At 43.0% G+C, this 17,526-nt stretch overlaps 1 protein-coding gene across 2 annotated transcripts in view; it reads left to right on the top strand.

The window, feature by feature from the left end:
- The window catches only part of mbd5 (methyl-CpG binding domain protein 5), a 46,497-nt gene that overhangs the window by 13,359 nt on the left and 15,612 nt on the right, over window positions 1-17,526 (top strand). For both annotated transcript variants that reach the window (XM_084920993.1, XM_084920994.1), the window contains exons 2-5: window positions 537-1,162; window positions 4,684-4,786; window positions 8,854-9,025; window positions 9,886-12,273. In XM_084920993.1, coding sequence (XP_084777119.1) covers window positions 1,050-1,162; window positions 4,684-4,786; window positions 8,854-9,025; window positions 9,886-12,273 — 2,776 coding nt within the window. In that variant the 5' untranslated portion in view covers window positions 537-1,049. The remainder of the gene's footprint in view (window positions 1-536; window positions 1,163-4,683; window positions 4,787-8,853; window positions 9,026-9,885; window positions 12,274-17,526) is intronic.

The raw sequence follows: 17,526 nt of genomic DNA, 5'->3' as shown, positions 1-17,526 counted from the left end.
TGTGTTTTTGTTAGCAGTTTAGTCTTCACAGTTTACAAGATATAATTTTCAAATTTTGTGTGATGGTAGATACCAACAACAGCTCATGCTGATTTAATTTTCATGAAAATCAGGTCAAGGTGACACCAAATTTTAAAAAAAACTGTAAAAACTTTATATTACCCACAATTTCACAACAATATACTAGGCCTTGGGGTACATGAGTACCTGGATTGGGTAATTATTTGACCTTGACCTTCATTGTTAGCACCCAAGGTAAAACTTAAACCTGGATACAAAAAAATTAAAGAAGGAAACCATATCAAGTATAATGTTTCATGAACGGGCATGGGGAGGGCTGTACAACGGACTTTATCTTTTCAATGCAACGCCCTGCAGCTGAAGCCCTTGCCCTTCGGGGGAGTTGCGCTCTTGATGTGCTTTTGTTAACTAAAAAATAATTTTCTATTAGGGCTGTACGCCTGTTAAATATTTTTGATGTGTAATTCTTTGTTTCTTGTTCATCCACCTCTGTCTTTTCTCCTCTGCCCTCAAAGGAACCATGGGAATACCACTACCCAACTGCATTTGGGAACCAATATGTTGAACATGGTCCGCAACATGTCCGCCTGAGGGGAGCCTGTTCTGGGCGGTGAGAGACAAATGGTGAAAAATTAAAAGTAAAGCGACTCTCCCCTCAACGCACAGCCGATTCCTCACCCCAACCCCCCACCCCTCCTCCTTCTCCCCTCCCGAGTCGGATGGCTCCGAATGACGAGCTGCAGTAATGGAAGTCCACCCGCCGTTCAGCACCGTGGCCATGAAGCAGCTCAAAGGGTAGGGTCTGCCGTGAGCTTGCCTCACCCTACCCACCCTGCACCCCCATCCCCCATCAGCTCCACCTGAGAGCACACTCCCACTCTGAAGTGAATATTCATCATCCTGAACCCTCCCTCCTACCGCCACCTCGGCCACGGCTTTGGAAGACAAACATGACGCGCATTGCGAAGACGCTGGTTGATGTCTGATATATATACCTCTGAGGTGTCGAGCGTAAAACCAGCGGAGCAATGAATGGCGGAAAGGACTGCGAGGCAGGAGATGAGAGGCAGGCCGTCCCTGTCCAGGTCCCCATTGGCTGGCAGCGCAAGACAGAGCACGGTGGAGGGGTCGTGTACATAAGGTAAGAAAATGAGATCAAAACCATCAGAGATTTCAAAGCAAACATGGCTACAGATTAAGAGAAATATATCTGTGAACCAGTGCACATGCTCAGTACATTTAGACTGAAAGCTGTTTAATAAAATGTTTAAACTAATTATGGGCATGAATGTCATGATAATTGCTTGCTTTTAATGATTTCTTTAAGCTGTTCTTTGTTCTGGAATGATTGTATAGCATACATCTTTAATGACTTGATAAAACAAGTACTGGGTGCCCAAGTTTCAATTTATTTTGTATTTTCTCTAATTCACACACGGTCAAAAGTATATATAAATACAGGCTCTGTTATACTGTCTATATACTTGCATATATAGGGGATTTGGGAAGGCCATTTCAGAAACTTAGTTACATCCGCAATCCAAGTTTCATCCATCCACTTTTGATTTTTATCCACTTTGTGCAGTGCACCTTTACCACTGTCAGCAAAACAGGCCCAGAGAATGATGCTACCACCACCATGCTTGACAGTTGGTGCAGTGTTCTTGGGTTTGAAAGCCTCATCTTTACTCCAACTATAACTCAAGGCAACGATATAAGTTCAATCGTTGTCTTGCCACATAATAAACGTTAAAAAAAGAGGTCTATATTGGAGCAGGGGTTTCTTTCTTAATTGGCACCCTCTCTGGTGTTCCAGAGGTTTCCAGTTCATGTCAGGCTTGAACCTTGGTAGTTTCTGTGCTGTTTCTGAAGATCCTAACCAATTTCCTGTGTGACAGTTTGGGTCTTTTTCCACATCTGAATAACTTGTACTTACAATTGTTTGAACTGATGATCTTTGAGTCTGCAGTTATTTAGACCTTCCTAACTTGTGTAAATCTACAATTCTCCTTCTTAGATCTTCAGTGAGTTCCTTAGACCAGCGGTCCGCAACCTTGTATGCACCACGGCCCGGTTTATGTCTGACGATATTTTCACGGACGTTCAAGGTGTCGCGGATAAATACAACAAAATAAAGCCAGTACCGGTACCAAAAAAAGAAGATTTATTCATAAAACATGGAAAAAGACTCAGGGAAACAGAGTTAACGATAAAAACAATAAAAAATAACGATACAAAACCGATAAAAACCCTGAAAACCATAAATTTCACACCCGAGCCTCATCTCTCGCGGCACGGTACCAAACGACTCACGGACCAGTACTGGTCTGTGGCCCAGGGGTTGGGGACCGCTACCATAGACTTCCCCCACTGTTCTGAGCATTTGTAAGTCCAATAAGGGCTGTTAAACAAATCCTTTCCGTGCTGCAAAGAAACTACCAGTTTTAGTCAATCGTGATCACTAAAAAGAAAAAGCCTTGTCAAGTTGAGACATCATAGAACCTTCAGCACCACTTATTAAAAGATTTTGAGCCTGTATGTATATGTTTGAGCCTGTGTGGGTTATTAAAAAAATCCAAACTTGTTTTGCCCCAAATTACCATGACATTGCTGTTCTTGATGAGTGTATGTGTGGGGCTAAATGGCTGAAAGTCTAACCCCTGTTGTCCACCAATCGATTATCAGTCTTTTTAAATCAATCTTAAATTGCATCATTTTGTTCCTATAAGAGTCAAGAAGAAATGAAAATTGTCGCCACATCTATCAGCTCATTATTACCACTAGTCTATATCATGACTAAAAGTGTGTTCACGAACAACGAAGGTGATTGATGTCATGTATCAAAGGTAAGCGTCAGGTTTTGGTCCCAGTCATTTGAATTCAAAGAGCACCCAGCAGGCTTGTTTACTGTGCACACAGGGTAGAGTTTCTCTAACTGATCGATGAGCAGAAGCATGGCAACTCTTTGATGATGATGCGTCCTGTGTCCAGTCACAGTCACCTGATTTAGTTTCCATTTGGCATGAACTAGACACACAAATTTCTCCACTGATCAGCCCACGGACACAGGTAAGCTGCAGACAGTGAAATGACTAACAAAGCGACTGCTTCTCGTCGGTCTCCTCCGATGAGTCGAATCCTTGTAGGCTGTGACTTGGTGTCCTTCCCGGCACGTGCGCTCACCAACCACAATGAACCGAAGCAGTTGGCTGGTGTCAGGTTTATTTTGGGTGTTGGAAAGAATCCTGTCTGTGACCGTGGCCTGATACTGTCACAGCACACTTGTATTTGCTGATGTTCTTTTACATTTGAAAGCATGCTTTTGCTTCAGGGATGATCCTCACAGTTGATTTTTTTTTCATTCTTTTTCACAGCCACAGTGATTGATGATTCAGTCTTTGGCTGGTTTGTCAACCAGCCACTGTATATGTTTGATAGGAACTACCAGCGGTACATACTGTTCTTCTTTAGAGGTAGTTTCTTTGTGCCAGCCTTCGAGTGCATAGAGACCCCTTTTATATCTGTCTTTGGTTAAAGCTCGTTCTAATGTTTCATCCAGGGGTGTCAGACTCCTTTTATTATTACATGGGCCACATGCAGGCTAATTTTATCTCAAGCTGCCGCGACTAGTAAGAACATTGCATAATAACCTATATGTCTAAGTTTCTCCTTTCTTTAACCGGTGTAAAGATACAAAGGCATATTAGGCCTAGATTAAAAACAATTATCACCCAGAAACCCAATTTGTCCTGTGCATGTGTTCCATCCTTTCACAATAAAAGTCCTTGATTGCATAGCTTCTGTACACAAAATGGCTCACAGAAGTGTACTGAAGTATTAGATACACTTTGCATAATGTGTGCCTCCAGAACTGCCATAATGCTTCATGTCATAGATTAAACAAGGCACTGGAGAATTTGATCCATATTCAGAGATGCTCTTCTGCACATCTGGGTTGTAATGAGTAGTTGTTTGAGTTACTGCTACCTTCCTGTGAGCTTGAAACAGTCTGGCCTTTCTCCTCTGACCTCTGACATCAACAAGATATTTTCTCCCAGAGAAATGCCGCTCACTGGATAATTTCTCTTTTTTAGGTCATCTTCTCTAAACTCTAGTGATGGTTTCTGAAATACCCAGACCAATAACCTTGCCACATTACGTCACTTAAATCACCTTTCCTTTACCATTATGATGCTCATGTTGTCCTGACTATGCCTAAATGTAGCAAAAAAGGGGAAGTACATTATTAAGACAACCACATTTTCACAATTTCCCTTAAGGAAAGACGAATGAAGAGAAAGTAAATGACAATTATTTTCTGTCTTGATGTAAAGTGCATATATATTGTTCAGGTCAGGTGTTTTAATACATGTAGATGAAGATTATTCCTCCGCGGTTGATTTCATGCTAACTACTATCCAAAAACAGTCTGAAGGAGCTGCTAACCTGCCTCAGAGAAGGGGAAAAAAAGTTTGTGTCCATCGTGTTTCTTTTCTTCTTCCACGTTAACACTAAAGATCAGTGTTCAGGAGCTCCAGTCTAAAAATGTTGAATCTTATTTCAAACGGGTGTTTCAGTAAGCTTCCCAGAAGGAGCATTTTTGCTGTGGATCATTGCCAGCTTCAGCTTCAGCCTCACCTTGTTGTTGTTCTCTGTGTGCAGTCCCAGTGGCTCGGTGCTGTCCAGCTTGGAGCAGGTGAGGACCTACCTGCTGACAGATGGAACCTGCAAATGTGGCCTGGAGTGCCCACTCATCCTCCAAAAGGTATATTTATTTATTTGTTTTCTTTTGGCTCTGATTAAAACACAGTGAGATTTTTACAGCTGCTCCAAACTGAGCTCCAGATGATTCGCTATTTAGAGATTAAGATGGAGGAGCCAATCTGCGACGGAAATTAAAATTCTGTTGTCCACAAATTACGGCTAAACAAGGACCCCTAAATTTAAACTGGTGTGTGGTGTTTGTTTGTACAGGCTCCTTTCAGAGCTCTAATCATCAGGCAACTTGAGTGTACAGTGATAACTGCTGTTTCCTTTATTTACAGTAGAGATTTAATGTAACACCATCACAGTTTTCAGTTATTGTTATGCAGAAAGGAAAAACACAAACTGTATAAGCAAAAATTACATTTATTTATACAAACTGTCAGTTTTATCCTATTAAACAAAATCACAAGTTAAATCTCATCTTTGGCATTTTTTGGGCCGTTATTTTACAGTGCAGTATAAACACAGTATGGACAGGAAAGCAGGGGGAGTGAGGCTCGGCCAGGGGAGCTATAGCACTGCTACATATGCCTCTTTTCCACTAGTACCTTCTCCACTCGATTCTACTCGGTTTCAGTTGTTTTCCATTACAATTCAGTGCTTTGGGCTGTTAAAGCAACACGGCCAAAAGACCCGTCATGTCATTTGTATATGCAACAAAATCAACACAAAAATGGAGGATGTTGTAGGTATAAAGGTGATGGTGTGCCTGCTGCTAAACCGAAAGTAAGCATCTTCACTTCGTCACTGGACCACGGTGTCGGTGTTTGTGCAGCCATTGGCAATAAGTGAGGTGGTTGGCAACCAGTTTTTAGGCCACTCCCTAGAGTGGACACTCCCCACACTCTTATTTTGAAAGTTCACTTGCTGCTAAACCATTAGCATACAGTCTTTCCAGTTTTCCTTACTGATAATGCCAATTAGGCGGTTGTTTTGGTGGTCCCCTACACTGGGCTCAAAATGGAAGAGTTGGGAGTCTACGGGATGAGAAACTCCAAAAACTACTTTGTTATGTATGGTCACAAAGTTTCTACTTTAGAGTCTTCTAGTTTCCTTTCAGGACCACTGCCTCTGTTGTCTGCTCTGACAGCTTTGAATGGTGGTTCTGAAGTTTTATTCTTCAAAGTGTGCAGAGACTCAAATCAGTGTGGCTTAGAGTGAATTGCAGGAGTGAAATTATAAAAGAGTATACAGGAAAAGCTCTCCTGTAGCATAATCCTCTCCTATTTCATACTCAGGATGTATGAAATGAACCCAAGCTGACCCACTGATCTCTGTAGGACCAAACTACAAATGTTGGGGTTATGTGAGGCGTCACATTACACGGGGTAATCTGACCGATTATCCTTCCTGATGCTAAATTTGTCCCCAACACTCCACGCCATTATCAGAATGATTTTGTAGTTGCATGTCTTCCCTTATGAGCGCCCCCTCCCTGCTGTCTTCTTAGTATCTGAAAATGAAGATGCAAATATTTTTTAAGACTCATTTTCTGGTCTTAAACATTAGTTCACTTTTACATCTTAACCGTCTTAAGATGTGGGATATCACATATCGCATATCATGAGGTGCTTGGGAGAGCCGCTGCCTCCATGTTTATCTGCGATTTAGTCTATGTACATCACTGCCTGTGCTGTTAAGACAGCCCCAAGAGATGATGAGCGTGAGGAAAATATAGTGTGCTGCCAGACCTGGATGTGATTTACATAATATTCAGGGGTGGTCACGTGGCTCGGGGAAGCAGCTTCCTGGCCTCAAAACTGATCGTCACCATCCTTATTCTGAGCCCACAGCATGCTTTCTTTTCTTTCTTTTTTTTCTTTTCCTTTTTTTGTGGGGGGCTCTGATTAGTTGCAAAGCGTGATAATAAGCTTACTGTTATCTGTGAATCCATGATCACGGGAGATCCCAGTTTTCTCTCGAATGAATTGCAGTTGCTCTAGAAGCCCACGGGTGACTGGATGGATGGGTGGATATCTATGTTTCTGTGTGCACTGATCTAAGAGGACTGTTTAAGCAGGGTTTTTCATGCGTACTGATTTTGCACAGGTATGTCAAGGAAAAATACTATTTGATATTCACAGGAATTTCTTGGACGATTCCTTGAAGATCCTTCCCCAGCCACTCTCGGATGACTGGGCATTGTTGTGGCATGCTGGCTTTACCTGAGGCCTGCACTCTGAAGCAGGATTTGGGGCGCAGTGAGGAAATTTCAGTGTTAGGAAGATGAAGGTTTACTTCTCATAACTATAGTAACCTATGCTGGAGAATTAAGCTGCTCCTTAGCAAGCTTTGTTTAAGATTTGACATTAACGGGTATGAAATCAGCTTGCACTCACCAGTAATTTCTCTGGAAAATGGTGTCATCATTCCTAAAAGATCCCTCTGGGCAAACAAGGGCAGTTGTTGACCTTTTATTAGCGTTGCGAATAGCCTCAAACACCAGTGTTTGTCGTTCACATTAAAAAAAAAAGTTTCAAAATATTACCCTTTAGTGTAATGAAAACAACTCTGTTTCGTGCTACAATCAGACTAAGGAAAACAGTGATTGCAGACCTGCAGTATGAACAAAAGTATAGCAGCCATAGGTGTTCTACACCCTTTCTTTTATACAGTGATACAATCGGAATACAACCAGTTACATTTAGTCCCCTACTGCAAAGAGTTGCGTTGCAGGAAGTAGTTGTCAGTCTGCACTCGTTTTTACAGACTGACTCAGATTGATTATAGTATTTAGACTTCTGCCGGAAATGTACGTCCTAACTTACAACATAACTGAAAATCCTACGCTGTAACCTGAGTCGCACCTCCCAAGAAATGTGTTGGATTGAAGCAGCCAACAACTATTGTGAGCAACCTGTTCTGCACCGTTAGCTCCTCCTGTGCATTTCCAGCTACAGTTTTTTATTTATCAATGAGACAAACAATCATCACCTCAGTTTAAAGAATAATAATCAATGTAAATATGGAGTTCCTACTGGGAGATTGCTGAAACTACTGAAATGGACATTAGAATTTTATGAAGAAGTTAAAAAGCAAACAAACAACAAAAAAAACCTGGCTCTGCAAAGACTCCCTGCAGAAGTGAAGCTCAGGCATATGTTGGCAATCGGACTGTGTTTATAAATTATATGGCAGTTGTTTGCAAACCTTCACCAATCTGAGGGTGATTGCAGTCAATCTGAGTTGGACTGTGATTGTTTGAAGACAGGTTGCCTTCCCACTCAGCGACCTGTATAGTGATCTTGAGATTGAAAGTGGTTGCCCAGAGGTTGCATGCTCAACTCCTGGATGACAAGTTAGCTCTTTTACTAGTCACGAGAAGACTGCTTACTCTGATGTGACTGGAACCTTAATGATAGAGGTCCCAGTTGATCTCTGCTGTCAGGTTTTTTTTCCTGGATACAAATAGGCTAAACTTTATTATTACAGCAGCACCTTTTTAGTCGTACTGACCAAAGCACTTAAAGCTCTCTCACATTCACACGGTGCTTTTAATGCGCTTCACTCTCACTCGCAGTCTGGTGAGCTGTCTGCAGTAGCTGTGCTGGTTTCAGTCTGCTTTATGTCGTTCTATATCAGTTTTATCTTCCTTTGGAAAACCAGTTGTTGTGCTGCCAGTGCACTTCACTGTTTTTCTCATTGGGGAGGTGCTCAACCTTTGTGTGACTGCTTGACCCGATTGATGATGTGTTGATAAATAAAGACAGATATGAAAAAGGCATCCTGGGTATGGTGAATTTGATTAACAGTGTATATGATATATATGTATATATGACAGAAAATGGGGAATAAAACCAATAAAATGGCTAACAATAAAGGCCATTGCATGAGAGCGCAGAAACATGGTGCAAAACGTAAATTAATTAAGCAAAAAGATTGTGAGTAAACTTAAACTACTTAGAACTGAAGAAGCTTCTCGGATGAGAGGTGAAACATCTTCAAGCAACTTAAAGAAGTCCAGACGCTTTTCTTTGCAAGCTCCTTTGACGATTGTGAGTAAACAAGCAAAACATTGACCAAGTCAGTTCAGTGACTTCTATCCACTTTTATTTATCTCCTCAGGTGTTCAACTTCGACCCCGGGGCAGCTGTCAAACAGAGGACAGCGGAGGATGTGAAAGCAGACGAAGATGTCACCAAACTCTGCATTCACAAGAGGAAGCTGCTGGCTGTGGCCACACTGCACAAGAGCATGGAGACGCACCCGCCTCTGGCACTGACCAGTTCAGGAGGAGGTACGAGTATACGTTACAGCTCTGAAACCATTTGTCAGGACACTTGGAAGTTAGCTCCAATAAATCCAAATGAAAGAGGACAGTGTTGATGTAATTTACGTCCTAGTTTTGGAAAATATCAGTGAGTTTTGTAAGTAATTTATCCATTGTAGAAGTTCAAAATTCTAGCTGAACTTATACACAATAAGCAAATGAAATATTTGGAGGTTTTCAGGCCTTTCACGTTGCCTCTGTGCTATTCTGTCAAATCCACTCACTTTTATTTGAACTCGAAAATAAAGACAATCATAAATACTTAAAATTACCGTCTATTCATATATAAATCATACTTTAAGATGTATAAAACAGAGAAAAAGAAGAGAGAGGGAGATGCAGAGAGAAATTTATTGACACAAACTTGGAAGTAATAGATATAGAGTAATATGAAAATAATCAAGAAATCACCTATCTGTTTTGTGTCTGCTAATGGTCAATCCACCTTTACAGTTGTACTACTGAAAGTCAGTTAAATGTAAGATTAAAAAGGTGTGTGTTTAAGAGCTTTTTAGATTATTCTCAGTTTGTATTATTAGGGAGTCCAGCATAGCGAGCACCACAATAATCTGGTTCATTTGAAGTGAATGCACAAGTGTTTCATAATCACGTTGAGTTAGGAATTGTCTTATTCTAGCGATATTTCCAAGAAGGAAGAAGGCTCTCTTGGTAAATAACTTGCCAGCCTATTAAAGTCCTACATTTTGAGTTAAACTATACATGGAGGTGAATAATAGTTACTTTCTTCTTCTGACTAATGTTTTCTCCAAGCTGTTGGTCCTGGTTTAACTCAGACTTTCCTTTTCTTTCTTTTTTTTCTCTTTAAGGTACATCGTCTGTGGTTGCTGTGCATTCCACAACTCAACGAGCAATAAGGACTAAACCCCACGATGGCGTGCCCAACTCTGTTGGCCCTGACTGTAAGAACCCTTTCAAGGTGATGATGGCAGGCGGACAGCAGCAGCAGAGGCTGTATCCACCCCAGGAGTTGGGTGGAGCCCAGCAGCCAGAGCATTACCCTGGGTACCCCAGGCTGCAGAGGCTGGGCAGTGGGGAGCCAGGCCCTAAATCCCCTTACCGGTCCGGGTATGGAGGCATGTTGAGCCCACCTCCATCTGGTGCTAAGCTTTATGGAGATGGCTCGCAGTCTCCCAGTACAGAAACTCTGGGCAGCCCTGAGGGCTTTACAAGGACCAATCCTTGTGGGTTTCCAGGAGGCGGTAGCCCTGGCTCAGCCTCTATCCACGGAAACACTAGGACACCTCTTTCCCCGCCTAGTGTGATGCTTCACGGCTCCCCAGCGGGCCAGCCATCGTGTGCCATGACAGGAAGGACTAGCACGCCCCTCTCCCCAACGGCCACTGCCAAAAGCCCTGTCATTAATATGAACATGCCGCGGGGGAACTTCCCCCCTGGTATGGATATGCCCCGTGCAACATTTCACCATAAAACACAGCCCCCTGTGCACCCTGTACCGCCCCCTCCATCCATACCGCCATCCTGTGCCCTCCAGAAAAGGCAGTTAACGTCTGAAAAGGACCCCTTAGGCATCCTGGACCCCATCCCTAACAAGCCAGTCAGCCAGACTCCCACCAATGCCCCAACACCCTCCAACTTCCAGCCTAACATCCACTCTCAGGTACCAGTGATGAATGTAAACATACCCCCTCCCGCCATTGTTCCCTTGCCAAGCAACTTACCGTTACCCACAGTGAAGCCTGGGCCTGTGGGTCATGGTGGCCATGTTCAAAGGACTCAGCAGGGTGGTCCGGCTTCCTCCATGTCTCCCTCCCCCGTTACCTCACCTGTCCACATGGCTGGGCCTGCGCTTGGGAGAATAGAGGCCTCCCCTCATCGCTCGCGTTCATCCTCCACCTCCTCTGACCACGGTAACTTTGCGATGCCCTCGGGACATCAGGCCCCGTGTGGCACCATAAAGGTTCCTCCTCGTTCCCCTCGATCAGCTATGGGGTCTCCCAGGCCCGCCATGCCCTCCAGCCCCTCCACCAACAAAACCGATGCACTCCATCAGTACAAAGACTCCCAGCTGCTGCCCGGTATGGCAAATTCAATTGGCGCCCAGCAGCACGGCAACCCCATGTACTCTCCAACCTCTTCCTCCTCCTCGTCATCTTCTCTGGCCACGCCCAGTGCTTCCCAGAAGGGTCACCCGGGACTCCTGGGGATGCCCCTCAACCAGATCCTCAACCAACAGAATGCCGCTTCCTTCCCCGCCAGCAGCCTCCTGTCAGCCGCAGCCAAAGCACAGCTAGCAAATCAAAACAAACTCAGCGCTGCTGGCAACAGCACTACTGGCATGGCTGCTGGTGGTGTTGGTATGTCAGGCATGGGGGCAGGTGGCGGAGGTAATGGAGGGGGTGGAGGGCATCCTGGCCCCGTGAGTGGCCCTCGAGGCATGGAAGGACACAGCACTTTAAATCCCATGCTCCCGCCAAACTCCACCATGCTGCTCAACACTCCTGAGGGCCAGAGCGGCCGGGCAGCTCTCAGAGACAAGCTCATGGCCCAGCAGAGGGATCCCATGCGCAAACGAAAGCAATCATCCGGGAGCGGTGCCGTAAACCATGACAACAACATGGTGTATAGCATGCTCAGCAAGCCAGGCATAGGAGGACACCACATGCCGGGCCCCAGTGCCACTGAGCAGCTACGAAAAGTGGGACGACTCGGAAACCTTCACCCGAACACCTCCATGGCTCAGCTTCTTCAGTCCATGAGCAGCCACAGTTCTCACAACCTGGCAGGCAGTGGTCATCGTCCAGGTCTAAATCCCGGACCGGCATCCGGCGCTTCAGGAGTCACACCGCTACACTACAACGACAGTACGGGCATGGTCCCCGGTGGCACTCAGCAGAACCTCCTTGTCCAGCAGAGGCTGCGGGGTCCAGGGGAAACCCTGCAGCACTGCCAGAACATGGACACCTCTGGGGGCCATCTGGGCCCACGTCCAGGCCAGTTCCCGGACATGATGGCTCAGATGCAGGCATCCTCCATGAGTAACTGTGGGCCTATGGGGCCAGGCGGCACACTGGTGGGACCTGACGGCATAGCGCTGGGGCGCCCAAACACTAACCCCCCACCACTATCGCATCCTGGCCCCCACCTCTCACAGCTTCATAGCATGGGACGGACTAACATGGTGATTCTACACGGAGGTGGTGATGGAAGCTGTACCCAGAGCGTCTCCGAGACAGGTGAGATGAGATTAAACCTACTACTAGCTGTATGACAGGTAGAAACAGGAGGAAGGTATGGAAAATGCTGAACATCAATAATCTTAATGTTTATTCAGGATTCATTACAACCTGTCACATTGTTCAAAACCTCCATCTAGGTAACACCATCTCTATCAAGGTATGATTTTACGCAATCTCAAACTATAAGGGAAGACATTACTAGAGTGTCATTTACTGCCATGTATGTTGAATACTCTGGTGCTACGAAATCTTTATCATTCAGAAGGGATGCATTTAATCTCCCATCGTGGCCTGTGTTCCAGAGAAGTACTAGTGGGGAATGGTCTGACAATGTGATTGGGATTAGGGCTGGGCAATATGAGGAAAATCTAATTTGATATTTCTTGGCTACATCACGATACACGATATATATCACGATATGGTTAAATAACCTCCAAAAACAAATGTTATTTTAAACCATATAGTGCCTAAAATTGCACTGGTATACTCATTCAAATCAGCCATTCAATGTTTTTTTTTTAAGTTATCCGTTCGCCGCATGTGGGAGGGAGAAAAAAACCTTATAGTGAATTACATGCAGACAGCTTAATATTGCCATGGCAATTTATACTCGATGGTTACGATAAAGCCATTTTAACCATCGTGCATAGAAAAACTTGCGATACATCGAGTATATTCAGTCCCTAATTGGGAGAATCTCAACATTTTTAATTCTATATATCTCTACTTGTGAGGTGAAAAATAAGTCTGTTCTAGTGTAGGAACAGTGTCTACTTGGATAAAATGTGAAACTCCTTCTTTTAGGAAACTTAGACCTTCAGACATCCACCAGGCCTGCTTCTGTAGCTTAATATTCAAGCATATTCTACTTACCTGTGATAAGGGAGCCCTAGAGGTTAGTTACCAGTCTAATGATTGAGACATCACACAATGAAAATCTTCCCTCATCAGCAACAGGCCTGAGCTATAGCTGATATTCATTTTAAATACATGTTTGACAGAGCCTAGGTCATCCTCACTGGGAGCATATATGTTGACAAGGCATACCTCCCATTCGTCAATTAATCTGTTCAATAAAATGTTATCTTCCCTCAGAGTTTCTGTAAAATTAACTTGTCTGTGGATGAGTATAGCTACACCTATTTTTCTTCCTGATTAATGTAAGAAAAAATACACTTTTTCTGCCCAGGACGTTTTTTCAGGTGTGTTTCCTGCAGTGGTGCTATAGAGACCCTTAACATTATAACTTAAAACTTTTAATCCATCCATTGTCTATAGATAAAATAATATTTTTTTTGGAGAAGAGGATTAGGGTAGGAGGGTGAGCCTCGAAAGATGCACTGCTGACTGGGCTGGGAGTTCCATGACTTTCAAAAGTGGAGGTAAAGGGGATCTATAGGGTAATTTCAAAGGGAAAGTACATTCTCTGGGAGTTCGGTATGAACCTTTGGGTTGAGTAACGAAGAGAGATTTATAAAAACGGTGGAAATTAAAAAAAAAGAAAAAAAGGCAAACGCGGTCTTGTGATTCTAGTGGATCTGCTAGCTTTAGCTGTGTACTTGTATTTGTGCAGTTTTTCTGCTTTCATGTTTAGCGGTTCTTGTTTTTAAAGACACAATGAGTAACCACCCAGGACTGTCGGTACACGTAAGTAACCACTTATTTATGAAGTTTTTGTAGATTGTCCACTGTTTTCGATGTTAGAGGAACAGATGCTAGCATGGCTGCTTGTGTACATGCAGGAGCGTGAACCTCTTGTCCAGGGATATGCAGTTTACGGGTTGTTGTTCTGCCTTTACACAGTTTGGCCATTTCTCGGAGGGAGAAAGGCAGAATCATCATCATTTTTCTGACACTGTGCTTTGTGCCGAATTGCCAGGTGGCTCTGTAAATAGCTTTGCAACCGCATGTATAAAAAATGAAATGAAATAAGAAAGAGTTTTGTGGAAGCATGATTACTCAAGAAGGTCCTTCTTGAGTAATTGTAAACTTAGAGCTCAGGTGTGTGCTATGAAGGTCACAGGAATGTGAGATTATCGGCTGTGTTTTTGGAGAAAAATAATGGTGAAATGCTTAAAATTTTAGATGTATGTTGGTGAAATTGCCAAGATTTGGGAGAACTGTTTTCCAAGCGATCTATTTAAGGAAAAATGTGCCTAATAACACAGATAGAAACAGAATAACCTCGGCTTACATCCCTTACTCCCCTCCCTGCGATAATCTCGATTAAGATGTGGTTTCTATGGTTATGAGCGAGCTAAAACCGAGGGATTTAGGTGATAGGCCCTGAGCTTAGACCGTCAGGTTCCTCCAGTATCTCCGAGCTAATGAGCGGGAGCCCCCTCATCCTTTGGAAGGCCGGGCTAATTGTCAGTCAGCCAGTGTTTCCCTTTGTTTTATTTGTATGCTAGCATCAGTCAATGGTGTAAGGAGATGGAAATGGGATCTGCATCACGCTTTAAGGGAAGCAACCCAGATAGGGTGCTCTAAAGAGCTTCTCCCAGCAAGCCGGTCGCTATAGTAACGATAGACCCTGAATGGAGACCAGAGTGAAGCCTTTGATGAGGGTTTAGGCCTGTGTGTGTGTCTGTTGCTGCTTGTGTATTACAGTGTGTGTATGTGCATCTGTTTATTTGTGTGTGTATGAGTGATTGTATGTTTTTGAAACTGCTGAAAGAACCTACATCTTGTTTTTTTTATTTTTTTTATTTCCCCCTCCTCTTTCCTGCCTGCTGAGGGGACTGGACTCCGAGTTTATGTATTCATTGTGTGTCCATGTGTCCTCATATGGTTTATAATGGCAATATCACCAAGGGCTGCTGCAGGCCACCTGTTCTTATCACCAGGTGCCCTGTTGGTCTGATTTTTTTTTTTCCCCCTTCCCAAAGTCAACTCATTGAAATTCAGGCGGTCTTCTGTAGGCCATGAGATAGGGATGGGAGGAGAAGCATATGTTTAAATGAGATTAATTATAGCCTGAGGTTTGGTTTCAAGTCTTCAGAGTCAAAAGTACTGTTTAATTCTTCTTTTAAGTACTTAAAATAAGAATTTTAAAAAAGAATGACAAGTCATCCAATCTGACCCCCTCAGAATCTGATGGATTTTTTGTTCAGTTATTTTTTAGTATATTTAATGTAAATTTTTACTTTCACATTAGGAAAGGATGCGTACTAGGAAGGATATACTATACTAGGTTGAAGTGTGGCTCATTTTAATTATTCTTTCCTGCATACAGGATATTCACATGGAAACACTGAGGCTTTGTTAAACTACAGCAAAATTAATTTTCCACTTAGTTTCAGCATGATTATTTCTATATCCTGCCCTGAGAATTCGATTCATACTGGAGGAATCACAGATACAAGATGAGCCTGATATTTAAATGTAGGGCAAAAAGAAGACCTTTCACGTGCTACAACTTGCTTTGACTAGCCAAGTATCCTACATGGGGTGATATGAGCCTTGGAGTTTGGCTAAAATTCACTTTTTTAAGTTTCTCCATTCAGTTATCATGAAACTGATCCTGTATTCAAGGGTATCAACTGCTTGTGTCTGTTTCTTTGCCTTGTAGACATTGAACTGGAACTATTTTGGCTGTTTGAACTATGATATGGGGATATTTTAAGCAAGAGTTCTTCAGATCTTCTATTTATGAGAAGCGGCCAATCAAGACAAAGTTCAGGGCTTTACACACGGGCCACGTGAAATCTGTGCAAATAATTTGTGTGTTCAGAATATATTTTGGAGTTGCCTATTGTTAATAAAGCCCTTCATACGGACCACAGAACGTAATTGTGTCACAACAAACAAAAGAGTTCAGATTTGTTTAAAAAGGGGGGAGGGGGGGGGGGGGGGGGTAAAAGGGGAGTTATTCCTTCCCACTGTTGCCAAATGCTTGCTCATAGGAGGTTGTCTAATTGTTAGGGTTCTCTCTAGTATTGTAGGGTCTGTACCTTACAGTAATAATTGCCATATCACAGCTGTTGTTGTGATATGTTGTGGCTCCATTTTCTTAAGCACTCCATTGAAGCAGTCTTTTAATGCAGACACTAAACACCTTTCTGTTGAAATATTTCAGTTTCACAGTACTGAGGAACATTTTAGCTATGTGGATAAACGGAATGACTCCACCAAGGATCAGTGTAACAATAGAGATTATTTTGAGCTGTGACTCATGTAAAGCTACTCTAACAGAGTCCAAAAATAAAAATGTGCAGCGAAGAATGAGCGTAAAGGTGATGTTTTGATGAAAATTTGTAGGAAAATCTCCCAGTTCATGCAAGCTTTGCTCCAACTGTCAGAAGATGAAACCAATCCTGCAAGCTGTTTGGAAACAGAGGACTATATTCCACATTATAATTGAACCAGCATGTAGGCAGGTCTGACTCAACACCATATGGAGTCCAACGCTGCAGAAGAGGAGAAGCAGCCTGTTGCCTCCACCTGTTGCTTGTTACGTCTGTTTTCTATTAGTTGAGATTATGTTGCCACGTTTTACTGTTTTTCTACTAATTTCCACTGAATAAGTTTATTTGGTTTCCTGGATGGTCTGCTGTTGTTAACCTGCTCAGGGTGCAAAAGATAGCCTCAAGTGCCCTTTGTACCATCTGCTTTATAATGCCTCACGATGCATCTACAGCTGTGTTTCCCACACTAGATCAGAACTAAAAATATTCTGTGATGCTTGTGAACCTTTAATCAAAATCTTGGTCATCACATGAGCCCCTCAAGTTGCCTCAGGTTGCCCCATGTTGCAGAGCGAGTGCTTCCAGTTTGCAAGGCCAGTCATTATTGGGCTTTAACACACCAGCCAATCAGGGTTGTAGCTGATCGTTTTCTTTTTTGTGTGTGTAAAAAGCACAGGGAGTTTAGCTGGATTTTAGCTGAATGTATATCAGTGCATTTGACAGGGAATTTCTTGTTCTGCTCAGTAGATGCCTGCTGTATAATTACTGCAAGAGAAGTTCAGCATTAATGTTTTTAGTGATCGTTAAAGGTTTTCTGAATGCTTCATTTTGTTTTTTAATGTCAGAGAAGAGGGTTAAACAACATGAAAATAAGTGTGGATATTTTCATAGATAGGAAATTAAGCGTTATGCAACTCATATTAGACTATTATAAACATTTTTTGAATGATAGTTGAGCGTACTTACAGTGCTATGAAAATTTCCCAATTTCTTAGTTATTGCATTTTTTTTACACTTAGTCCTTAGCCCTGCAACAGACTGGCGACTTGTCCATGTTGTCCCC

The sequence above is a fragment of the Perissodus microlepis genome, chromosome 23, assembly GCF_051167445.1.
Source record: "Perissodus microlepis isolate ML-2025 ecotype Zambia chromosome 23, ASM5116744v1, whole genome shotgun sequence".
NCBI lineage: Eukaryota > Metazoa > Chordata > Actinopteri > Cichliformes > Cichlidae > Perissodus > Perissodus microlepis.
This window is presented reverse-complemented; position numbering and strand designations above follow the sequence as displayed.